The following is a 25967-nucleotide window of genomic DNA, read 5'->3' as shown; positions in this document are numbered from 1 at the left end:
CTGAGAGTCCTATCAATCTCAGTTAGAATGTAAGCATCTGGAGCTCAATTCATCCCTCGAGTGCTTCTGGACTTCATGAGGGAGAGAAAAGCCCCAAGAGTCTAAGACTAAGATGTGATCAAACTCAACATCTGTTCAATGCACTCATCGTATCACATCACACGGACAGAGTTTATTTTGAGGGTGGAGCTTAACAGAAGTCCCCCACATCGTTGTTCTTCCTGATTCTCCCCCTGTGTATAGTTAGCCTTTTACAGCATCAGCCACACGTATTAAATTGTGATAGTAGCTAAATACAAAGCTTGGCAATCCACGTAAAAGCACCAGGATTATTACTCTGGGCTCTTTCAGAAGAAATAGCAGATGGTGCTGAGAAGTTAAGGAAATAAATGTTGCCAACTCAAGTCCCTCTTTTTTCAGGAAAGGAACAAAACCCACAAACAAGCAGAAGTCCAGCTGCTTAGCAAATACTTTCTCCTTCAAAACTGTTTTGAGCCGGAGAAAGGCAGTAGTGGCAGCTGCTGGCTGAAAAGAGCAACTGCCTTTTTCCTTCCGAATGGAGTTAAGGACTGGCACGTCAGATGGCACAGAAACAAGCACCCATCCATACTGCTCTGCCAAGCTAACAGAGTCTGTGCTGCTGTTATACAGCTGCAAATATGCCTCTGAGTCTCACCACATACAGGAGTTGTCACTGAGTATCCCCAAACTGCATGACTAGAAACTGTGCTGAGCCCCACAGATCCCTCAGGACTTTGGTCCACCCTGCCCTCCTCTTCACTGCTGCCTTGATTCTGGAAGAGAATAACCCCTACCTCGCCCCAGGCCATCATGGCTTGACTCTCTCCTCCTGTCAGAAAACCACTTTGTCGCAGCTAACCAGTTATGTGATGACAACTGTTGCCACATAGCCCTTGCTGTGCATGCAGAGGATCACAGCAGCGTGCTGGGGACAGAATGGCTGGGGGAGCTCAGCAGGAGCGCAGTGCTCACCGTGAGCAAGCAAAGCTTCTCGTTTATTTGAAGAAGAGGCACAGAGACATCAGCTGGGACAGCCCCTGACAGATCATCCATAACAAATCATCTCTGAGCTGACAGGGGCTTTGGAGCCACAGCTGCTCTTGTCATCGCTGGGAGGAGTAAAGCTCTACACAGCTGGCTGCAGCTGGCAGTCCTGACTCTCACAGCAGCAGCAAGAAAGACTCATCGCTCTTTCTTTGTGTCTTTGTAGATGAATCTTCCCTGAATCCATCCTGCTTTGAAGAGATGTGAGGACAAGAAAATAAAATAAGATTTATAACCTCTTTTGATCAAAATTTAAGAAGAATCTCTTGTGAGGTGATTTCAAGGATGACAAAGAGGAAACCCTAATCACGCCTGATTCACACTCTTGTGTATCTCTTAGTATGGCTGGGTTGCTCTTCTCTCGACTGTCACATCAAAAGCAATGGGAAGACTGAAATGGCCTAATTGGGAGCATGACTAGGTTGCCTGTCCTATATATAAATTAACATTTTAATATGGTGTTCCAGTGTGATTGCTGGCTTTCAAATGTCAACTATACTTGCCACAATAATTACCAGTGGCATATATTAGCTTAAATATCCCACTTGTATTAAAAGGAATACTTGTAAGGGAAATAAAAACTCAGCAACTTGTGATATCTAGATAACAACTAGTGAAGACTTAAGAGTCACTGCATGTTTTTAATTGCTGCTTACTTTTTGTATTTTGGCTACCTTTTAGTCAATGAAATAGATCACCATCTTTACTTTTCACTTCTCACACAGCATATTGCTGCAAGTGTACTTTAGAGAAAATTTTAAGCACAATGTTCAAACTACATAGCTGTATTTTTCTAAAAAGTTTCATAATGTTTGAGAAAATACATGTAATGTCATATCCTGCCAGTTTTATTGTATCTATTTTAAGCAAAACATCTTTGTTTTGATTTCAAGATGCCTATTACCCTTCCTTTGAAAGTCAGGTCTCTTGTGAGATATAATCTCATCTCTCAAGAATATTTAGGATTAATTGACTAATAATCATGCAAATTATATCACCTCAGACTAAAAATGTGTGGTGGGTTGACCCTGTACGGGCAGCCAAACTCCCACCCAACTGCTTGCTCGCTCCCCCACTCTGCCCTGCAACCGTCTGGACAGGGGAGAAAATAAAAAGAACAGGAGCACAAAAGCTTGTGGGTAGAGCTAAAGACAGAGGGATCACTTGCCAATTACTGTTGGGGGCAAACCAGATAAATATTTGAGTACTGATTTGGATACTGGGAAACAAAACCAAAAAACCCAAACCAAACATTTACACACTTAAAGAAACCACCTTTTCTCCACCTTTCCCAGGCTCATCTTCATCCAAGCACCTCTCCTCCCCAGTCCCCCACCCCAGTTATCACCGCAAGTTACAATCAGTTCCTTCAGTGAGGCAACAGCTGGTGGTGGGGGTGCCATCAAGACACAGAGGTTTCTCTCTGCTGCTCCCTCCTTCTCACGCTTTTCCTAGGCTCTGGTGTGGTCCTCCACAGGCTGCTGTCTCTTTTGGGGTGTACCTGCTCCAGCATGGACTTATCCACAGGCCGCAGTCCCTCCAGGGGGTTGTACGTGCTCCAGGGTGTGTGTGCATGTGTGTGTGTGTGTGTCCTCCACAGGCTGCACAGTTCCTTGGTGGTGGTGGGGTGCCTGCCCCACCATAGAGCACCTCCTCCTCCTCTGACCTTGGTGTTCCCCTGCTGTTTCTCACTCTTTTTTGTCCCCTCCTCCTGCCTCTGCCCTTTCTTAAATATGTTTGCACAGAGGCACCACCAGCTTGATGATGGGCTCAGCTGTGTCCTGCGCTGGGTCCCTTTTGGAGCTGGCTGAAACCATCTGTGTCCGACACAGGGCAGCCCTGGCCTCTTCCCACGGAGGCCACCCCTGCAGCCCCCCTCCCCGCCAGCACCTGGGCACCTGCACCCCATACAGTATGTCATTATTCAGATAGAAAACTTCATAATACTTTTCCATTATTTATAATACTTCTGTTTCTGAACTGTTTTCTGTACATCTCAAGGGAAACAATTAAAACTAATATGGAAACAGTGAAAAGTGCCAGATATTTTGGAAAACTTCTCCTCTCCTTTTAGAAGCAGCGTATTGCCTACATGCACAGTCACACATAAATTAATGGTAAGAACCTTTAGGTACTGCTAGATCTAACTAGAAACATGCAGTATCACCAGGGTCTTATTCTGTGCTTGGGAATCTCCTTTCTCCAGCCAGTCATTTCTGGTCTGTACCATAAAGTTGAATATGCAGTTATAAACAGCACATGACATTTTTTTCAAAGTAATAGAAAAACATAGATGATACAGGTTTTGCAGCACATGCTTGCAGCCCACTAGAGTGAATTAGCTCTTGCTTGCACAAACCAACAAACGTGTCTCCTACTCAGCCATTTAGTACTATGGCTAATTTGCAGGACTCAGGCGTATTTCTAAGTTCCTGGGACTGGGCACATGTGTGGCTAAATCATGAGCCCACAAAAGACAGGGACTCCTCATCCTCAGGCCCTTACTTCTCCTCTCCTTGTAGGAAAGAAAGAAATCTGGGTGTGCTGATGGCGGAGGAGCAGAAGTGTCCTCCAGCGAGATCATCATCTGGCTGATGGGGGCACCAAGACCTTGGCAAACACTGACCTACGCCTCTGGAGCCAATTTGCCTTTGGTCATTGCGTGTTTCACACATTTACCTCTACATCTATCCAAATGCATTTAACTGAAGCAGTCTGGATTGGAACACTTCACAGGATGGAGAATCCATGACTTCTTTGAGCTTGTTCCAGTGTTAATCATTTTCATCATTAAATGTGTCTTGCTTCTTTTTGTACTTGGCTTCAGCCCCCAGTCATTAGTGCTTGTTGTGCCTTCCCCTGCTAAATTAAAGTGCCTTTTGATACCAGTATTTTAGTTCAGTTAAGTTTTTTAGGATAGTGAGAATTACTTAATTATGCTCTTCTCTGAAATAAGCTAAACAGACAAATCTCTTGCTGCGAGACATTTTCTTCAGGTTTTGAACTTCATAGTTTTTCAACACTCTGCCTTCTTCCAAGATAGTTTAAAAGCCTGGACAGCAGAAGCAGACCCAGTATTTTATCAGGTGAAATCACTTCCCTCCTTCCACTGCCCTACATACCAATCTGAGGATTGTACTAGCTCTTTCTGCAAGAAGATCTCGGGATTGTTAACATATCACATTGAGATGCTTGTCTTCTCTGACCTGTGCCTCCAAATCAGACCTGCAGCTTTTGGAGCTAAATTACTGATTTTGAAGATCTGTCCACGTTCCTTGCTCCTAAATGCATAACTTTGCATTTGCCCATATTAAAAATGCATTTAGTCTGTAATGTTTCACTGCCTTGTCCTTAGCGCTATTTGCCTTTCTGGCAGTTTTGTGCCATGTCCAGATTTGATCAACCACAGTCCTGTATTGGCTTTTGAGTCCTGTTTACTGTCAGATCTGGTAGCCGTGTCTGCAAAATCCTATCAGAAACACTGCACTCAGTGACTATTCCATGTCGCAGGCTACTTTGTGAGATCTCTTGGTTCATTTGTAATCCATTTAAAGCACACCTCGTTCACCCTAGTTATTGCTAATTTCTTTATTGGAACCCTAGGCAGTACTTCATCAAATGCCCTGTGAATGAAATTTTACCTACAAATTGAGGTAATAACCGCAAATAATGGTGTCAAAGGATACAGCGGGATAAGATCTCTTTTTTCTCCATAATAACATATCACCTAAAATTACTTTCTCATGGTTTACATCCTTGTATTCCAGTTTTTAACTGACTCCTGTATCATCCTTTTTATTACTTTGCCTGTTGCTGGGGTCAGCATGGCTGGCCTGCTACCTACTTCCTTTTTTCAAATATTGTTAGCTAAGCATTTTCTCAGGCTCCAGAAATTTCTGAGACTGTATGAAATTCATTACAAATGCACACCAGTTGGCTGGAATTCTCTTCAGCCTGCTCTATGCCACTATTGATGATAAACTAGCCAATTCTCAACCTTTTGAAAAAAGAGTGAAAGAGGATGAACTGACACAGGTCAATTCTGATCATTACTGCAAGTTATTAGCTATACTGTCTGAGGAACGAGTTTGGCAGGACATTTAATTTTGTACTTTAATTTTGTACTTAATTTACCCATCTATGTTAGCAGAAAAGGAAGGAAGGTGTTAAGTGTGCTCAAGTCTAGCAATATGTTCTCCAACAGTAAGTAGTATGTGATACCATCTTGCATTGCTCAGGGTGACAAAACATAGAGAGTAGACTCCCACATTTTTTCTTAAAGTTAGCTCATGTACTTTGGAGCTCATGTACTTTGGAGAGAGAGATTTTTCTTTAGAGCTAAAATTGCAGAACTGGCTCTGGAGCTTGGAATCTCTTGACACACTGCCTAACGCCTCTGTGTACCTTTTGCCTCCTTGTGTGAGAAAGGAATTTCTTTAGAAGCATTTTATTTCAGGGCTGTACAGTAAGTTTCAAGCTACAGTAGGATTCCATCCAGTTATTGCTGTCCACAAGAGAGAGCTGAGAATTATTAAAATTACAGCTCTTGGGATAAGTCACAGTTTAAACTAAGTCCACCTCCTGGGTACTGCTCATTGCATCTGTACTATGAGCAATTGGACACAACATAGCTTGCTTTTTCACATCTCTGCATTGCTCTCAAGACTCAAATTCTTTGATGATTCAAGCTCTCTTTCCTGGTTGCCTGTGGGTGTACTGTCTGGTCTCTCAGGGAATTACAATGAATATTCCTCCTGCTAGTTTGCTCAAATCCACTCTTTTGCAGTCCCAGGTGATTTCTGTTGCAGAAAGAATCTGTGTTTCACATTTACTTTATTTTTGTGACATACCATAAGACACTGCTGCAGTCTGCAGTTCCCTGATCTCCTCCGGCTTTCCAAAGATTATATGTGGTCCCTACAGCTGCAGTCTGTCTGTTCATTCATCACCTGCTCCATAGGAAAGTCCCCCTCTCAGTGAATTCATGCAGGCATGATGAAACAGGGTGAGTCGTTCTTTCTTCCTATTCCTACCACAGGTACACCTCAGGAACTGGTGGTTGCTTTGTAGATGCTCCCTCTTCATTCTTGACGTGCTGTTATGAAAAGCCCCCCCTGCACCGTTACCATCACTGATAGATCGGGTTCCTTTGAGGCTTGCTGGCATGCTGTGTGTATCACATGCTAGAAAGCCAGAGTGTTGTGTTGAATTTGTTTTTATTTTGATTTTTTTTTTCTTTTTAATTGGCTTGATGAATACATCAAGGAGAATAAAGGACAGGGCAACAAAAGGGAAGCTATTAGAGTGCAACACTGAGGAGCCGAAACGATGGCTTATTCAATCACTCTGAGTCAGGCAGAGATAACCATTGTTATAGGGCTTCTTTGTGTCACTGCATTAGAAAAGTCATTGTCAGGAACCACCTGGGAGGAAAATCCAGTTAATTTGGTGCGCTTGCTGTGTGTAAAGCTCCTGGGAGTAGCATTCAGCTCACGGAGTCAATGAACCAAGCAAGGTCAGAAAATTCAGCTGCTGGTGTCATTTGAAGAAGCAAAGTTTAATAATGCTTTTTGAAGACATCAGTGTTGCTGGACTTTGTTCAGAACCTACAGCCTTTGGTAGCTTCAAAGTGATGATTAAGCTATTAAAAATGGTGCCCTGCCTGTTGGTGACATATTTTTGCACTGCAACATTTAAGCTTTACATATTTATCAGTCAAAATTTGATTATTAATACAATAAGAATGATATACAGTCATTGTTTAAAAGCACCGTAAATACACAACATAGTATTTTTCCTTAACATGTTCATATACTATAAAACACTTGTAAGATTCTATTTCAAACAAAATAATTCACCTCCATGTCTTACAAATCTTCAGTGGAATGATTTTACTCAGTATCTCTCTTCATCTTTAATCTTCTGGTAGGCAGAGAGTTGCAGTTTGCACCTGCAGAGAGTTGCAGTTTGCACCTCTTCATTCAAGCAAAGGCATTACTGATTTGGACATGTGCATTGACTGTGGAGGACACACCTGATAATAAATGTGAAAAGCAGCTGTGGTGGTGATAATCCAAACATCCACTCCCTGTCCAGATTCTTCTGAGTGCCAGTTGTTAGGCCACAGCCTGCAGGACTGAGCAAAAGAGGTTTGCACTGCAGCAACGGCCTCCAAATTTGAGTGTAATTGTACACAGTGCAAACTGACACAGTGCATGCCCAAAGACAGCTGGGACCTACTTCATTCATTTTGGAAGAAAGGCTAATAAAAGAAGCTTATTGACACCGAGTATTGCCCATCACAGGATTTCACGCCATCTATGTTTCAAAGACATCTGACGAAATCGCCAGAGCTTGGAGCTACACCTGCATGAGTTTTCTGTCTCCCAACTTTCCCTCATCTAGCAGTGTTAACATCCCAACCAAGACACACAGGCTTGTTTCAGCTCCGCAAACATCAGCCTCAGGGGAGCATTCGACTTCATGGATGCCTGTGAATCTTGTCCAGGCTTGTGTTCCAATCATCTCATATTCTGGCCAAGATAAAAAAATGCTGCATCCAAGGCTAAACTCAAGAATAGTTACGTCTTCAGGGGTAATTGTGGCTGATTTGTACTCACCACTTGGGGGACAGACTGCATGCAAAAAAGTCCATCAGCTTTTCATAAGACAATTTAGGAAGTCTGAGTTTTTTTCAAGTCATTGATTAGCTCTGGGACTCATTTACGACATGGAGAATTTATCACATAAACTTACTCTCTTCTGCCACAAATTTGATGAGGCCTGAGTTGCTGATGGGATTAAAAACCTTTCTCCATTGCTACACAGTTCTGTTCTTGAAATGAATACGTGCTTTGCATCCTCTGTTGCATCTCTCTGCACCTTTTTTTGTCATCTTTTGGAAACATCAAACATTACATAAATTTTGCAGCTTCTGTATCATTTGGTTAGTGCTAATGACCTGGTGATGTCAATGCTTAGTTAACACTGTTCATTCTTTGGATTAAATTCTGTAGTAACAGAGAAAATTATGATTTCAGCAGGAGTCACACTTGTAACCCATCCAATGTCGCCAGTGCCCAGGGAATACACAGGGACTCCTTCGGCTCTCTGTGTTGCACAACAATTAATATTTTTCCTAAGAAATTCCTCCAACATCCTTTCCTTAGCACTTTCCAACTCCGTTCTTTCTGTTGGTACTTGAAAACATCTTATATTTCTACTTGGACATCTAGTCATAATGTTTCTATGAAGGTGAATCACGTCTAAAACAATTCCTCCTGATACCACTATGTGCTTCTTCCCTAACTTTATATACTTTAATAGGTTATCGACGACATCAGAGAGGAAATTGGCCAAGCGGTTAACAGACTGACAGCATCTACCACATTAGCACTGACTGCATTTATGTCGTGCCCTCAAACTTTTCAAACAAAGCTTCAACACCCACCTGATATTTTAAAGTCATATGTACTTACAGGTCTTCATGACTTATCTTGAAATTAATCAGTTAAATCATGGCTGCCGGTTGTTTCCTATGATTACTAACTCATTCATATAATTACTGCCTAACTTAACTATTTTGAGAGCAAATTTCTTTGTACATCCTGTTCTTTGAATCTTTTCAGCTGATTACTTCTCAATTGCCTGCTACACCAAGATTCTTCCAAAAGAACGTAGAGATCCAATTTAAAGACACTTGACGTCATCAGTTGTCTGTAAAACTCTACTCAAAACTATTTTAAACATCTGTTCTTTTGATGAAATTGTTTTCAACTTTGTCCCTTGCACTCAGTAATCTACATATAGTAGATTAATGCAGCAGCTTTGGGAACATGATAAATATTGCTTTATCTTCATGAATTCCATGTTTTGGTCTTTCAGACCTGGCCTCCAGCTTAAGACAGCTGCACATCTTGGATCTTTTCTTCACTGGCTTGCTTATAACTTCACAGATGCAAGCAATCTTGCTATGAGGTTGTTCATTGTTATTATCTTTGGACAAATAAAGATGTTTTCCTAATGGATGTGAATTGCTCTTAGTATGCAACATTTTCTATTTCAGAATATTTAGATTTTAGGTCATCATTCTCACCATCTACCATTTTATTTTGATTCTCTTCACATTTAATATTCACACAGTAAAAATTTCTGCAAAAAAAGCTTCCATGGCCACTATCTTTCTAGCGATAATGGTGAGGATGACCATCATTGTATATTTTGCATTGATATATCTGCAAAGCAAAACATTCCCCCAGAGGAACAGGTTTCCCTTTGATCAAAGAAAAAAAGGTTTGAAATGTGTCTGTTTTAAACGGAACAGAAAATGAGAATATGCAATAGACAGCTATAATGGATGAGGAGTGAGACGAAAGGTCTGAGATGAATCTCGATTGGTATGAAGTGCTCCAGTTTTTTTTTTCTCATCTTGTACAACTCCCTCACAACTAGGTAATTACTCAGCTCCTGAGTCTACCCCATTGAGATTGCATAATGAAAGCTGGGCTGCTGTTGAAAAAAATAACAGTAAGTAAAGATTGCTATTTTATTATTGATAGTTATTTTGGTAGTAATGCCAATAAAAAATGGAATATGCCATTGACCAGAGAACATCAACAACAATAACCTGTCTTGGTGAAAAAGCTCATGATCCAGCCAGTAGTTATTAAATCATATATACAAGCTTAACTATATGTATAGCTGCTGTATTCCCAGCTTCTTTTTAAAAAGCCCCCGCTTAAATATTGTTCCCTCACTGTCTGCACATGTCCTGACCTCTAAAGCGGGCAGCATAAATAGAGGGCACTGGGCACAAATAGTCCTTGTGTTCATCTAAATCATAAAAATACAATAGCACTATTATCAACAACCACCACGATCACATATAAAAAAGAACAATAACTGCTATTAATCCCTCTACGAGGCAAGAAAATGATCACAGGAATCTTTCTAGGATATTTTCCTAAAGGCTTACACTTTTATTTGTTTACTGCAGCCCCTGTTAATTGGTAAATTTTGCATTTGCATCACCTGCCATTTCCAGGCAGGCATGTTTCAGCAGTCATCTCCCCCAAACAAGCCGTCTCTCCAGATCTGTTTGCTTCCTTTCGTGCCTCCTCTCTCTCAAGAGCTAGTTACAGCTCCAGTGTTCTCATTTAGTCACATTTCTGTACCGACATGTAGAGAAGGTGATGCAGCAAACTTGAAGTTTATTTACAAACTACAAGTGACTGCATGTGTTACATTTAGCTGGTTGCACCCAGCAGAGGGGGGCCTTCCAAAAATGATCGTCCAGAACAACAAACCAAACTGTATTAGCTTGGTTCCATGAGCAAAGGAGATACAGATTGTTACCCTGATTGAATCAATTACCAGTGCTTAGCTGGCAGAACCCCCCAAATTAACACTAAAAAAGGGCAGGGAAGCAGAAGATTACTATATTTTAAGTCAATATTCCACACAAAGAAGGAATACCCTGAAAACTGCTGGAACCTTGATCTAAAAGGAAACTGCATGAATCAGCTTAGTTCACCTGGGCAGTTACTAGCTCAGGGAAACACCGAAACTAGCCAAAGCAAAAAGCAAAAAAGCACAAGGCCAGAGTGCCATGACCAGAAGCTATACTGCTGTTCCACTTCTCTGTCTCCAAACTTAACAACTAATTTCATAATTTCTGCACTTTAGTAGAAGTTTAATTTTACCTGAAAACTCATCTAGAGCTAAGGGAGATTTCATGAATGTTGGCAGACCCCCAGCACTCATTCCCTGAGCAGTGCTGATGCTAGAAGAGGACTTTTCATGGTTGCGGTGCAAAGCATTCAGACACCAGTTTGGGAGTCCTCCCCCTTCTCTTCGTTCCCAGAGGCTGACACTCCAGGTTTAAGCTTGTTTTAGAAATGTTGGCGTACAAATGGTGACACTGGTTCACAGTGAGAATCCATTTAAGCCCAGTGTTTTGCCTCCTACAATAGCCATTTCCAGATTCCTCGGGAAAAGTGAGAACCGAGCAAATTCATATGGTATTTCCCCTAATACTCTCCCAGCCTCTGACTATTTTCAGCTCAGGGAACTTTCTGCTCCTGTTGTAGTTTGTTTAGTGTCCCAATGGATCTCTCTTTCACACGCTTTTCCATTCTCGCTTGAATTCTTGTGAACTTCTTGTATCACAGCATCCTTTGGCAAAGTGGCTTTGGCTACTCACCTCCTTGAAGAACCACCTCCTTTTGTTTGATTTCCTGCCCCACTATTATTTCACTTTAATTTTATAGTTCTTAGTTTTTCTGCAGGAAGAGACAATCAACAGACAATCCCTACCCACCCTTCCACCCTACTCCTGTTTTGGTGGCTCTCCAGCAATCCCTTTAAGCTATCTCTTTTCCAGGGTGAAGGGTCCTAGCCTTCACAGTCATTCCTCATGTAGAAGTTGATTTGGGCCTTCTGTTGCCCTTCTGTGAATCTTCTCTAGATCTCTACCTTTTCTGAGACAAGGGGACCAGTACTGCACAGCATGCAGTGCGGTGAATTGCAATTTTATACAGTGATCTTCTATTTTCTGCTTTGCTGTCAATTCTTTTCCTAATCATTACCAATATTTTATTTTCCTCTTTTGACTGCTGCTGAGGACCAGCTTGAGGTTTTCAGAGAGCTATCTATCAAACTCTCAAGAGGTCTCTCCTGAGTAGTAGAGATCACTACAGAGACCATTACTGCAAATGTGAAGTTAGGATCGTTTTTTTTCCCCATGTGTATCACTTTACATTTATCTACACTGAGTTTCACCTGCCATTTTATTGTCAAGTTTCACAAAGACTTCCTGAGATTCTTGACAATTGGCCATTGCCTTTACTATTTTGAATAACTTCATATCATCAGTAAACTTTGTAGCTCAATGTTCAAACTCTTTTCAAGGCCACCCATGAATATGGTGAACAGGTGAGGATCCAGCACAGACCCCTGCAAAAGTCCACCAGTAACCTGGGTCCATTATGAGGATCCATGCCAGGATTCTCTCATCTGTGCCATAGCTGGGATGTTTATTAGGCAAGGTAAGCTACTTTACTACCTTTTTTATTTTCTCAGCCCCCAGAATGCTTATTTTAGTTAAAACCCAGAGAATGAACACTGGCCATCACAGTATTTTATTCTGTTGTTAAAGGTGACAGGACAGAGGAATCCCTCGTGGTAATGTTAACGTTTCCAGTATATCAATGACAAAATGAGAAGTAACCACAAACCCCAAAGGTAATTTCCTTAAAAAGGAAAGCAAGCAGAGGGGAAATAGCACAAGAATCGGCTGATATCCAGGCAGACAGGAACATTATTACCACAAAATCTTTGCCATCCATCCTCCCATATGAATGACACAAAGTATGATGGGCTGGTACACGCATCAGGTTCAGTGGAACTTGCGGATACAGTTATTGAAAAGAGAAAGCATCACGGCATCTGGCTATTTATTATTCAGGCCGTTCCAGCACAGATTTGTCATCTGCTTTAAAAGTATTTAAGGTGCTTGACAAGATGCAGAATGCAACAAAAACAAGTCAGGAATTTTCTAGTCTGCAAAATTTTATTAAGCAACAGCTGGACAACTCTTACAACTCCAAATCATCAAGGAAAAATAGGGCAATCAGTCCATCTCTCAATCATGTAGACAGTAAAGAATTTGGACAAACCACATTTTTATAGGGAAACCAAAAATGCTTTCTAGGCACCTCCTGCAAAATCTATTACACAAGATACATAAAAGGAGAGGCAGATCAGGGTAGTCTTTAAGTACAATGGAAACCAGGTATACCATGGTATACTGAGGAGAAAAAAAAAGGAGAAAACTTGAGATTCCAAAAAATATATTTAAAAAATACTATAGGTATGTAAAAGTACACAAATTGTGTACCAAATTTTCAAAAGCCTTAAGAAAAACATGCTGGGCTTGCTAGCTTAAGAACGCATGCACCTGCATGACTATATGCTCATTAAATAAAAAAAAAAGAAAAAAAAAATCCAAAATCATGTTCAAAGTTGTAGTACCAAAATAATGCATTTATAAACAAATGCAACTCCCCTTCTTTTTCAGGAAACACTACAGTGCCTTTTCAATCAAATGCATCCCCATGCTATTCCACAACACCATATATTTTATCTACAATAAACGACGAGATCTTGAACAGACATACCCTTCCCCAAATGCACAACACACAAAAAAAAAAAGCAGCAGCGAATGCAGAAATAGCGAAAGGAAAGGCAACCAAAGGCAAAACATGTATCAAGCAAACAAAAGAAACAAAGGGAAAATTAGGGAAGTTCTGAATAGCTTGAAACAACATAGGTAGGAATTACAAGCTGAGCACTACTCCGGTGAAATACTTGAAAATCAGGTGTCCGCACACTGTTCAAAAATGTTTCTCTTTCATTATTACTTTAATCTTAATCCATATCTTAAACCGCCTACTTGGCCAGTAAGATAAACATTCCACAAATAGACAACATTTGTCAGGATTCAGAATCGCTGAATCAGATCATATTTTTAAATTTGTAATAATGTAAACTGGAGGGCAAGGATTAAGAATAAACTGGCAGGCTTTAACATCATACCATCTAATTTTTTCATTGAATGCTCTGGATAGGTAAGTATTCAGTGTTTTCATTTATTTAGTTTTAAGTCTCACAAAATCATATTGTTTTGATTCTGCAGTCAGCTCTGGGTCAGCAAACCTGTGCACTTGCATAGTGCTCCACAACAATCAATTTGCCTTGAAGCACAAATTTCTCATTATAGATCCATTTGCAAAATCAAAAGTTGAAGGGTGAAGTTTTTAATTTTCTTAGCAAGAATTGCTTCACTGAATCCTATTTCATTCTTTTATTTCGTTAATTGCTTTTGTCTTAAAAATCTAATTTTCTAGATGCAGCAACAATCAAACTGCCCAAAGAAATTATCTCCTGATACATCTTCAGAGATATCAGGCAACACGCAAAGCTGAGTCTTTTAATCTTAAAACTTCTCTGCAGGATTTTTTTAGAAAATTAAATAAATACAAAGATAAAATAATTCACATAGCCCATTGTTCATGAGTAGTAATTAATCTTATTCCTTCGAGAATGGTGCATGTAAATTCCAATCCTGCAAAGAGGACCTGTGGTGCCTACCTGCAGACTACTCCTGAGGGTAGCAGGGCTCTAAATTGGTATTTGCTGATGGAGGATTGTGCTTGCCTTGAAGGTGAAGAGACTTGAAAATGAAAAAATTCATCTACCAGAATTTTTCCATTTTTGGCAGCAGTATGATAACACTTGCTCTCTTATACCGGGAAAACCATTATGCCAATCTCTAAATAACATAAACAGCTTGCTCTCCTGTGATGGCATCCTAGAAATGGGAATAAAAGGCAAAAATCTGAATGACTACTCTGTGGCCAGGATTTTACTTCTCACATTCTTCAAGGGGGGTTATATGGAACTGTCAATATAGTTGTTGGCCAATGCTTTATAATTTTCTTAAGTGGATATATGGGTCACGTAAGTCATTCTTACTTTATAATCACACAGGTGATTATTGGGTTGGATTCTACTCTCCTATGTATCTTGGTGTAACCACGTAGTGAGGCTAGAAGTTGGCCCTCTGTCAGCATGCCACACAAGTGACTCATCTGTTACTAATCTCCAAGTCAGATTTACCGGTCTGGAGTGGTTTGGGCTCTGCAGAAATGTGCAATTTCCAAACTGTTGCTCTGGGAAACACATTCTTAAAAGCTAGTGAAAACGTACTATGTCTTCTCTCCCCTTTCCCTCAATCAAATCAGTTTTTGCACGTGCTGCTCTCTTCATATGAGGACTTAAACTGTTTCTGACAGGTAACAGGGCACCAAGATAACATAGGTTCACACACATCAGGCTGCAAAAAGCAAATGCACAGAAATTGTCTGAGGCAACAATCAGGCAAGCTCCGAAATCTGTTTGGAATATCTGAGAGGACACTAAAAAGACACATCAAGGAAAGCCTAGACCTACGGAAAGTCTAGGCTCAAGGCTTCAGCAGAGAGAGATATCTTTGTCTGACACCTGTAGACCTTCATGCATCTTCATAAAAACAATGGAACAAAACTGGAGAGAGAAACGTGGAACTGTTTTACTTGTGGTTGCATCACAGAAAGTTTATCTAATTGAGATGAACCTGTGTGCAGATTTACCGATATTCAGGCAGCCCATGGTACATGTTACTGCTGCCTCTGGAACTGAGTGCAAAATTATTAACGTGATAATTCCTTTTTCCCCTCTTTCACCCCCCTCCTTCTCATAATTTCTTAGGGTGTTGCAGAAACATGATACTGCAGAAACATGATATTCTCGCTGTTTCAAGCTAAAATTTGCCACTCCATGCATGGTGCACTTCATACCAGACTTTACATATCAATTTTTAGACTCTGTTAGGAGCTATATTTCCAGGATATCAGCCATATTTTTTCAAAAGAATCAGGTTTTCTGTTGCATCCCTTTGCAACTCCAGTGGAGCAGATTCTGACTTCAAATGGCCGCTGGCTGGCATCGGGGCTTTCTCTGCCCAAAGTTGCTGCAGCCAAACCCCACGGCAGCTTCACGTTGCTCTTGGAGCAGACCTAGAAGGATGAGTGGAGGAACGCCTGCTCCACCAGGTCTCCGACGGAGCATCTTGAAGAGGCAAAGCTGCTGCAGGCAGCGTGAGGGCTCAGCTCCATAAGCTCTGCGCAGCGCTAGCTCAGATATCAGAAGCACTGTGGCTGTGTTGGAATCAGCTGAGCCCAGCTGAAGAAGGAGTGTTATTAGTCTGAGCACAGGAAAACGCATCTACTGCTACACTATTTCTTGTGCCTCAGCTAGCTTATTCCAAGCTAGTTTGCTTGTATCTCTGCATAGCACTGAATTACGCCATTGCCAAACCCTACTAAACTATGCAATGAACTTCTTACAAACTGAGCCTATATCGTTATACCCTCTTTTATCATGTAACCCACCTTATTTTATATCTCAAGAAAAAGCACTGTACTAAGAAGAGGGAAAGCAAATCAAGCCTTGTATTTTTAAAACGACTCCCAACTGAAATACATAGTTAGAAACAAAGGAGGAAAACAGTGGAGAAGGACAGATTTCTGCAGGTCCCAAAGAAGTCATCTACACTCTTTGTAGTCTACACAGTCCTCCATAGCAAACTCACTGCGTTCAGCTGCCAAAAAAATATTTTTGCCTGCCTGCATTATGAAATTTTGCATACTGTCCAGCAAAAACAGGTCTTCCTATATGCATTTTTAACTTCTTGCAGCAAAACATACTGCTAGCAAACAATTACTTACAAAGATGCTCTTTAAATATAAATAAGAAAGTGTGTATAACTCACTGATACATACTAATAAAATAATCCCTAAATCACTTATTACATTATGCAAGATAAATAATTTGTCTTTTGGACATTAACAGGAAATCTGCATTAAATTATCTCTTAAAAACCACTCAGAACTCCCTAAAAAAACCCCAAACCCCAACCAAAAAACCCAACAAAAAGCCCATAAACCCCCTAGACTGTCACAATTATTGCACAACTAAAAAAAAGCTTTGGAAAAAACACACTTAACTACTGGGAATTACTGTATGTATAAAAGAACTAGATATTTCTGAACACTTTGCTACATTCTTCCTAGAAGAACTTAGTTATCTACAGAAAACTTGGGTTTTACTAACGAAATATAAAATGTAACATCTATCTTTTGGCTGAATGCAATAGTGATCTTCAGGATTTAAGTGATTATTTTGGAGGGGGCCTTTAAATTTGTTTCCTGTATTGTACCTCAATGAAAAATAAAACAGTTGTCACTTTCACTTGTTCTTTGTATAATTTAGGATCCAATTGCACACTCACACATTTACATAATTTCCATTCCTTTCATTAAAATCCTATATAATTGAGAGTATTTTCTCTCTCTAATACTGGGTATTCTCTATGCCATTAAAACCCCCAATTAAAGGGACTCTGTTAAATTATTTTCGAAAAGATAAAAGATTATCTTATCCTATAGCATTTTCTGACAAGTAAATGGGAAGGATGTTGGAAATCGCATTTATTTTCCTAATTTTTGGTAATTGTTCCTTGTGCTTTGCTGGGGCAGAAACCAGGTCTCTTTCTATGCCAAGGCTCTTTGTAAGTGCCATAGGAAGGACGCAAACATGACCTGGGCCAATGAAACCAAATTACTAACTCTGCTACTTGTATTGGGTTTCATTTCTTGGTTCTCCATTAGCATAAAACTGCTGATAACTGGAAAAATTTGGCAATGAACCAAGTGAAGAGGAATACTGTTCCCTGGAAGGTTAAAGAAACCGCATGCAGAAGTCTTTCTATTTAGATTAGATTTTGTTCAGAAAAAACATTCATGTTGTTTCCATGTACTAATAATTTTGGCTTAAAACTACAGGTGATGTTTCTTCCAGCTGAAGATTTCTAACATGTGACTGAGTGGTCCTTCCCTCAGCAAGCAAGCAAGCAAGCCATGGCATGTTTCTTCTCCTATGGTGTTCAGTGTGTGCCTGTTATACTCTAATTAGGGTATGACTGGTTACCACAGACCTTAGGGCAGGGGAGGACTCTCATCAGCCAACTTTCCTCCTTGTGTATTGGAATCAGTGGACTGAGAATTCAACCCACTGTTTGTACAGCGTATAACTCAATATAGACAAAGGGCTTAATAGTGCTTCCTCCACAAAAATCCAAGGGAAACACTTCCATTGATTTTAAAGGGACCAGAACCAAATCCATTTCGGTTCCTCGGTTCCACGCACATTATACATACAGGCACTCAAACTGCTGAATAAATCATGCACGTGAGAAAGAATACAAATGGGCCCAGATAACTGGTGGAAACAAAATTAATTAATTAAAGCAAACAACAGTCTGCTAGATGCCAAGGGGAATGTTGTGCCTGACCACTCCCACACACAAGCAGAAGCTGCTGAGCTTTGGGATAATACAGGCATGGTACCATCTACTTCCCCACTCCGTCCTTCCTACCTCTGCTTCCTCTCCCCGAGGAAACCATCTTGCAGGTGGTTTTTCCAGGACTTACCCTGCAGAACACTACCTGTGGATGATCTGCCTCATCATCTCCCTTGGAAACTCTCTGAAACTCCTCTCTGACTGGCATTACTCCCTCTGTGCTGTACAGCTCCAGAAGCCTCAGCAGAGCCGAAGTGACAAGCTCACTGCATGTTGGGAACTTCTATTACAGCAGGGTCTTATCTTACACGATATGTTCCTCTAGAACGACTCAAATGCAACACACATCTGCCCTACCATTAGGATTTAAGAAAAGCAAAGAGAGAAAATAAGGCTTATTCATCTTAAGTTATACCAGTTTTTCAAGTAAGAAGTTAAACTGTGGATGAAAGACAAAAACAAAGCAGCCATTGACAGCTCAACCAACATACCTTTCTCAGTGTGCCTTTCCCTTCAAAAGAGCAATTTTTGAAGGAAATCTGCAGTTACATTTTGTAATCTAATGTCCAAATAATTACATGAATAGTCTTGGGTTTTGTGTATTACTGGGGAAACTACTTCCATATCAAAACATATTCTGTAGCAAAATGCAGGCAAGGAGGAAAGAGAGATAGCAAATAAATATGTGCACAACACATGGACAACACAGAAATTCTTCTGTGCAAGCAACCCTTCTGAAATGCTCAACAGGTCTGCATGTCCACCAGAAAGAACTGCAGAGACTCATGCTACGGTTATTAAGCCTTCCTCTGTAATACTCCATGTAAACTTTGGCTTCCCGCTCTTAGCTAGAGCATTATATTCTCAAACCACAGTCACAAAGACTACTCAAGTAGCAAGGTGATAAAAGGGATGATTCTGTCCAATTTTGCCTTCCTCTTTCAACTCATTTGTTCTCCAGCAAGCCATGTTGTTGTTTCCTGTAATGAAATTGCTTTCCTGATGAAATTGCTTCTTGTAATGACTTGCTACACTTCTGTCTCCTTCCTACTTCAAGCACTGATACACTGTTGTAGAACTTGATTCATACTCATTGCTGAGAAGACTGAATACACTGGGCCTTCTCATTCGCTTGAAAGACTTTGTTTATAAAGTGTAAACACATTTAAATGAGGAGCATGTACCGGTGTGGCCTCAGGTACATGTGGTCACACTGTACCTCTCCCAACTACAGGCCAAATCGGAGAATACTGCTGATCAATATGAGCAAAGAAGCAACACTCATTATTATCTCCTCTCCTATTTTCTGTCACCTACTGAAAGATGTTTATCCCCAATAACAAAAGAAGCAATGCTCGTAATTATTTCCTCCTCTATCTTCTGCCACCTACTGAAAGATGTTTATCCCCAACAACAGCACACAGAACAAGCAGACATCAACTTCTTTGATACAGTGGGTTTTTAAACCACCCATTGGTAACAATTGTTTCTCTTCTGAATAATACATCATTATTTATAAATTAAACATTGACCTACATAAGCCTCCTTGGAACTTGTGGTGCTCAGTTATTATTAGAGATCAGAGAAGAAACACGTGTCTTCAAGTATTATAGCTTCTTTTTTTTCTTTTTTTGCTGTTATCACTGATGTAGTAGTAGTAGAGGAGAAGGATTAGAAGGAGGAGGAGTACAAACTGGACCAGAAAAAAAGTTATGTTCCCTGTTTTAAAAAGAACAGCATGATATAAGGCAGTCTATCAAAAAGAGCAGTCTTTTTTAATCCCCCTGTGAGCTTACATCAGCTACTGTAGCAAACACGGCAGAACCACCACAACAAGCCAAAAGCCACACTTCTCCACGTAACACTGAATGGCTCTCAACCCTTCACTCTTTCTGAGACCCAGCACAATGCTTAAAAAGAAAAAAAACACCTGAAAACAAACAAACGAACAAACAAACAAAACAGAAAACAGCCCCCCACCCTCCACCCCATGACTGATTAGAGTTAATGCCCTTCTGTTGGGCACCAAGAGACTTTTTCCAGTTTTACTGCCTTCTTTGCTCCCAGGCACCTCTGCACACCTAAAGCAGGCTGCCCTGACATTTTCCGGTTTGGACTTCATGAGAAGGTTAACATTTTCCTCTCTCCAGTCTCTGCTTGTTCATTTGAGGCGTTGAGTCACATTAGCCAGAGCAACAGCAAAGGCTTGCACTGCAGAAAATGGATACTGAAAGTCCAAAATGTAAGCATTGCCATCAATCCTTCCAAACTGCATCACCTGGGAAGCAAGGGAAGAGGGGAAGGGAAGGAAAGAGAAGAAGGTCAAAAAAAGTGAACCACAGAAAAGGAACCAGAGAAGAATAAAAGCAAAATGGTTTTGCTCCTTTGTATGAACTCCTCACCTCCTGAGCTAATATGAATGGGGCTACTCACAGAATGGGGTATGATGTCAAAGAAGGGTAAGAGCACTGTACTATTGGTTTGTATAGAGTGTTTGACTGCAATATTTGACTCTACAGACTAAATTGAGCTTTGAAACATGCCAGACTGTATACAGCATTGGTGTAAGTAGACTGTCACCAATTACTACAGCAGATGTGGGTTACACCAGCATCACGCTTCCTGCAGGAAAATACCATTCTCTCCCTTGGAGAGAGCCTATCATCAGCCCATCAGAAAAACAGATTTTGTTTTCAAAGAAAGCAGCTTTCAGGGAAGGGGAATAACCAATCTCCTGACTATAGCACTTCATAGCTATATGTTCTTGGCAGTTCTGTATTCCTTTGCATAAACTTCACTAGCACATAATTACACCAAGAATGAATTAGCAAAGGGACAGTGGGAGCTGTTTGAAATGTAAAGCAAGGCTAGTCAGGTAGTTTGTTGTTCTTCTGTAGGGAATATCTGAAGTTTGGCCTATTATTACTGCTTTTTCATTCGCTTCATCAGAAGCCCAGATCGTATTTGCTCTACAGCGAAGATCCTTGAGGTAGAATGGAGGCTGTCTGTGCAAGCCAAGTCAGGCTTTGTTCCCCCACCAACAAAACCTGCGGCCGGGTGATTTTGCACAGCTGCCCATGGGCATGTATCCACAGCCATTTAACTGAAGAAGAAAGGGGTATAAATGGCTCTGATCACTGGCTTTTTAATGAGCTGTTAAAGACAAACAAAACCAAGAGACTACCACTGGTCATGCATGTTGGATATTTAAGACATCTAACTCCCAAGTTACATCAGAGGGAGTTGAGAGCCTTGATGTCTTTAATAAATCAAAAGTGACCTACAGAGATGGAACAGCTGGACAAGGAAATACATGTGTGTGTCCTGAGTCTCAGCCCAGTGTCCTGCTGATTGATACCACTTAATAGCCTGGGTTTGGTGTAGTAACATCCCACTTGGGCCAAGGTGAGAGAGCCTAAAATTAAATGTTTTGATTTTTTGAACTATCCACAGACCCCTCTACCCATAGGTGGTTCAGAAGTGGCCCAGGAGCACTTTGTTCTGGGGAGGGTCAGTGCCTTCCTCCTCTATCATTAAGAACCAGCCCCAGAGGCCTGGTAACCAAGGGGAAATTTCGGCATGGAGGGAACCTAACTGCCCGTCCATCGTCTCTGCCTTAGCTATCTGCTGACTGGCTAACCTTTGTGAGCATCGCAAGAAGGCAGCAGTGTTCACTCAGCTAGCTGCCATCCACAACCACCAACGACAAAGGCAGCTACCGTTGGGGAGAACTGTTGTGTTTATTACAAAACCCACCTACCTTCAGCACTGAGAGCCAGTGAGACTAAAGGAGGCCCTTATTCCCATGTCCAACTGCAGTAAGACCAAATATACTTTGTACATTTACTTTACAACTGAACTTCACCCTCCATTCTGAATCTAGACCTTTGATGGCTGGTTTTTATCAACCACATGGCAAAGCTTTTTTTCATGGAGCAGCTAACACGAGCAGGAGGCACTTGGCCGCCTGAGAGGCAGAGCTTATTTCTGGCATGGCTTTCCCCCACCCCGGCCCCCAACCTGGCCCACGTGTGCCACCCCCTCCTACCTGTCGCCCTTCCAGCTCAATCTGGAAGTTTTTTGCCGACTCCTGGGTCACCCGCCCTCCGAAGTCCAGCTGGTAGACTTGCGTCGCCTCGTTCCACAGTGGCTGCTTGTTGGCCATCACGTACACAAAGCCCTGGCTCCCCAGCCTCCCGTCCTCCTTCTCACTGGCCTTCCGGCACTTGAATTCGTCCAGCTCACTCGCTGTCCTCAAACTCCTTTTGGTTTTCCAACCCTTTTTGCTGCCCTGGCTCTGGTTCATCAGTTCATCCCCGCTGATAAAAAGCTCTGGCTCGCTCTCCGAACTGTCCTGAAACTCGTTTGTCTTGTTTAGCTTCTTGGACTTCAGCTGGTCTTTCTGGCTTTTGACCTTCTTCTTCTCCCTCCCCAGCCGAGGGCTGGATATTAGTGAATTGAAGTCAGTCAGTGTCCTTGCCTCCTTTTTGACCTTGCCCTCGGTGATAGCCTGCACATTTCCTTCCTCGGCTCGACTGTCCAGGCGCTTCCGGCTCTTCTTGCCAAATTTGTCCGTCCTTTGAGGAACGGGGCTTTCTGTCAAGGAGAGCACCTCCTGGAAGGTGTCTGCTGTCTCCACCATTACCTCTGTGCCCACATGGCCCTGCAGCTCTGCCGGTGGGGGAGACATCACCGGCTTCTCCACCACAAGGAGTGGCTTGGGGGGCAAGGTGCCCTGGGGGTTCTGTACGGGTGGGCAGGCGCTGTAGGAGCTCCATGGGTGCAAGGCGATCGGTGGCAGCTGTAAACTAGAGCAGGTGCTACTTCCCGGGTACATGGGTGGCAAAGGGCAATAGGAGAGGTTGGATGGATAACCTGGCTGAAGCACAACTGTGGGCTCCTGTTGTGCAAACTGTGTTGGGGCCAGAGCTTCTTTGGGGGAGCAGGGGGGCTGCATTCCCTGAAGGGGAGGGGCACTGTAGCTTCCTGGGTAAGGTACTCCAACCCCATAACTCGTCTGGAAAGTGGCAGTGGGACTGGTTGGAGACTTGGGGGAAACAAATGGCACTCGAGACATATCCAGATGTTGAGCTTGACCAATGATGAGAGGAGTAGGTTTTAGAGGGTTGGGCACTGAGCTCTGAGATGTCCTTTCCTGAGGAACCCATATCTCTTCACTCACCATAGGGTCCCACTGGTACGGTGGTGGCCGTTTTACACTGAGGGCAGCCTCCATCAAGGACACGGGTACGTGACGTATTGATTTCTCCACCGGGCAGTGCTGAGAAAGGGCCTCATCCTCTGTGAAGGCGGAGTTGACATAATCCGCTCGGTCACGGGAATTGTCAGGTGGGCTCAGCAAGCTGTAGGAGGACTGGGAGGCCAGAGGCGAAGTACTGACAGAGTGAGCGATGACAGAGCTGTGCTGGGAGCCACTCCCCGTGCTCAGATCAGGTCTCATGCCACCAATACTGGAAGTGCTGCTACTAGCATTGGCACTAGTGATGTTGCCCACACCGCCAGCGCTCGCGTTGCTGCCGCCGCCACCACCGCCGCTGCTGCATTGGCTGCAGGTGTACAAGGTGGTGGGTACTCTCTGCTGGTACTGCGCCGTCACAACGCTGCTCTTGGCTTTTGGGGGAAGCTGCAAGGTGGCTCTCTGACCATCCACCAGCTGAGCCATTTTCAGGGCTGCCTCTCTGCTGTTCCTCCGCAGAGTTGCATGAATGATACTGCTGTCCAGCCTCTGCGTGATACTTCTGCCCTGGGACAGCTGGCTGGCAATGTCAGGGTAGGGTGGCGGGTCCCCGGTTGGGATGGAGTAACGGGGGACCGTGAGCCGGTTCAGGGTGGCGCTGGTGCAGGGCTGCTGCATCTTCTTCTCGGCAGCGGTGATGCGCAAGGTGGCGGAGCTACCGGGCCCCGGCAGGGTGTAGGTGCTCTGGGCGCAGAGCATCCTGGTGCGAGGCCGGCACACCTCCTCCACATTCCCGCTGCTGTCGAATGTAGTTATCCGTTCGTACCCCAGGGGCGTCTGGTAGTGCCCTGCTGGGTAGAGGGAGAACTCCCCCTTTTTCAGGCAGAGGTCGAGAGGCGGCTGTGGGGGGCCGGGCGGGGGCGGCAGGGCGGCGGTCGGCGCGGTGGGGATGGTGCCAGGGTAGGGCGGCGGGGGGTTCATCTTGTTCAGCTGCAGCTCCTGAGCAGCCCCGAAGACGACGGTGTCCCCTTCCACCAGCTGTGGCCCCGGCCGCGGGGCCTTGGCCTTGGGCGGGGGCTCGTGCTCACGGTCGCCGTGGTCCCGCAGGTCAGCCAGGGTGATGGCGGGGGGCGTGGGGGGCGGCGGGGCGAGGGGCGCAGGGGCGGCGCGGCCCAGCTCCCCTCCGGCCAGCGCCCCCGCCCCGGGGCCAGGAAAGCGGCCTGGCGCTCCCGGGAAGGGGCCCGCCCCCTCGCCGCCCGCTTCCGCCGGCGGATTGGCCAGCACATCCAGCTGCACATTCTGATTGGCCAGCAGCGACTGGACCAGGCCGATGCTCTGCGTGGGCGACATGGCCTGGGCCGAGCTGTGGATGGGGGCGATGGGGATGTTGACGGTGCACGGCGGGCTGCTGGCGGGGGCGCCGGGGGCGCCGGGCACTGCAACGAACAACACAGCGTGTCACCCGCCGCCCCAGCCTCCTCTGCCCCAGGGGCCCCTCGCACACAATGGCGGTGGTGAGGCCTGTGCTGTGGGGCCACCCCATCCCCGGGCCCTGAGGGGCGAGGGGCCGCGAGCCTTTGCTGACTGCAGCAGGTAGGCAAGTGGTTGGGTAACAGGCACTAAAATAGGGAATTTTCCTGAAGCAGTGTTTCACATATTTTTGGGTTTTCTTCGGCACTTGTGGAAGACGTGGGTCACTAAAAAATGTTTAATGGGAAATTTCATGGCAGCGTTGACATAAAATTCAGAAACTGGGGGGGAATTGTTTTTTAAAGCTAGCTAGAAGAAAAAAACACTGCACATCTTTTGTACTTTGTCATTCCACTTTACCTTTGACTTTTTAAACTACTTACTATCTTTACGTACTTGCTTAAGCACTCTGCTGCATTCGGATGGACTGCTATCAGATCCCAAAATCAGTGGATCAGACCTTAGTTTGAACAAGTAAGCCAGCCTGTCTCCACTGATTCCCATTGCACAATATCTATTTGTAATAGCTGGTGATCAACTTTAAAGTAGCTTCTTGGGAGGTAAAGTAACTTCAGAGGTAAAGTTCAGAGCTTGCTTTCAGTCTACACTATGATTCCCACGGACTTTCACAATCTGAATTACCACTCATGCATCATCCAATTTTAACTACTTCTACTCAAATCAATAAAAGTTTTGCTGAATCAGGACTCACTAGTTTTCAGGGAGGGTTTTTTGACAGTGAATACATCAACAAACAATAGAAAGAATAATCCACTCAGAAACCCATGGTTGCCCCTGGTCCTAGCCCCCTCTTCTCTGCCCCTAGTCCTAGGACCACTAACATGGCTTCCTGACTTCCTCTAGGGCTGCTGCTACCTGATGGTGAGGCACAAAAAAGTCCCCACTGGCCCAGGATGACTCCCTCTAGAGCCAGTCAGGCGTCACTGTGCCATGCTGAATCGAGCTTCAGGAGGAAGACGAAATGATGCTCCTCAAGCCTGCCCTGATCTGACAGCAGTTATGAGTTTTGACTTGGATGTCTGTTGTCATAACAAAACAACAACAAAAAAAAAAAAGTGGAGGAAAAGAAAAAGAAAGTCAAAGACCTGCACTGAAGGCACTGTATAGTATCTAGTAGAATGTCCCCAGACTCAATGAGCTTAGGAAAACTGGAGAATACAGACAACAGTTGGGAAAAGGGAAGTATTATTATCTCTTGAGTATAGTGGGTGACAAAGCAACCAGTAATGCAAAAAGAAGGAAGATGAAACAAAG

General features: G+C 43.3%; 1 protein-coding gene across 3 annotated transcripts in view; it reads right to left on the bottom strand.

Moving 5' to 3' along the window:
• Positions 1-20028: 20028 nt before the first annotated feature.
• Positions 20029-25967, bottom strand: part of TULP4 (TUB like protein 4) — a 124621-nt gene continuing 118682 nt past the window's right edge. Inside the window, exons 13-15 of one of the 3 annotated variants that reach the window (XM_050894469.1) lie at positions 23579-24658; positions 22074-23467; positions 20029-20303 (exon numbers count right to left, since the gene is read on the bottom strand). In XM_050894469.1, coding sequence (XP_050750426.1) covers positions 20187-20303; positions 22074-23467; positions 23579-24658 — 2591 coding nt within the window. In that variant the 3' untranslated portion in view covers positions 20029-20186. Of the gene's footprint in view, positions 20304-22073; positions 24659-25967 lie in introns of all 3 variants that reach the window. The other 2 variants (XM_050894468.1, XM_050894467.1) reach the window with 2 other exon arrangements.

Source organism: Gymnogyps californianus, chromosome 3 (assembly GCF_018139145.2).
Source record: "Gymnogyps californianus isolate 813 chromosome 3, ASM1813914v2, whole genome shotgun sequence".
NCBI classification, from domain to species: domain Eukaryota; kingdom Metazoa; phylum Chordata; class Aves; order Accipitriformes; family Cathartidae; genus Gymnogyps; species Gymnogyps californianus.
Note: the sequence above shows the minus strand (reverse complement) of the source record. Positions and strands in the feature narration are given on the sequence as shown.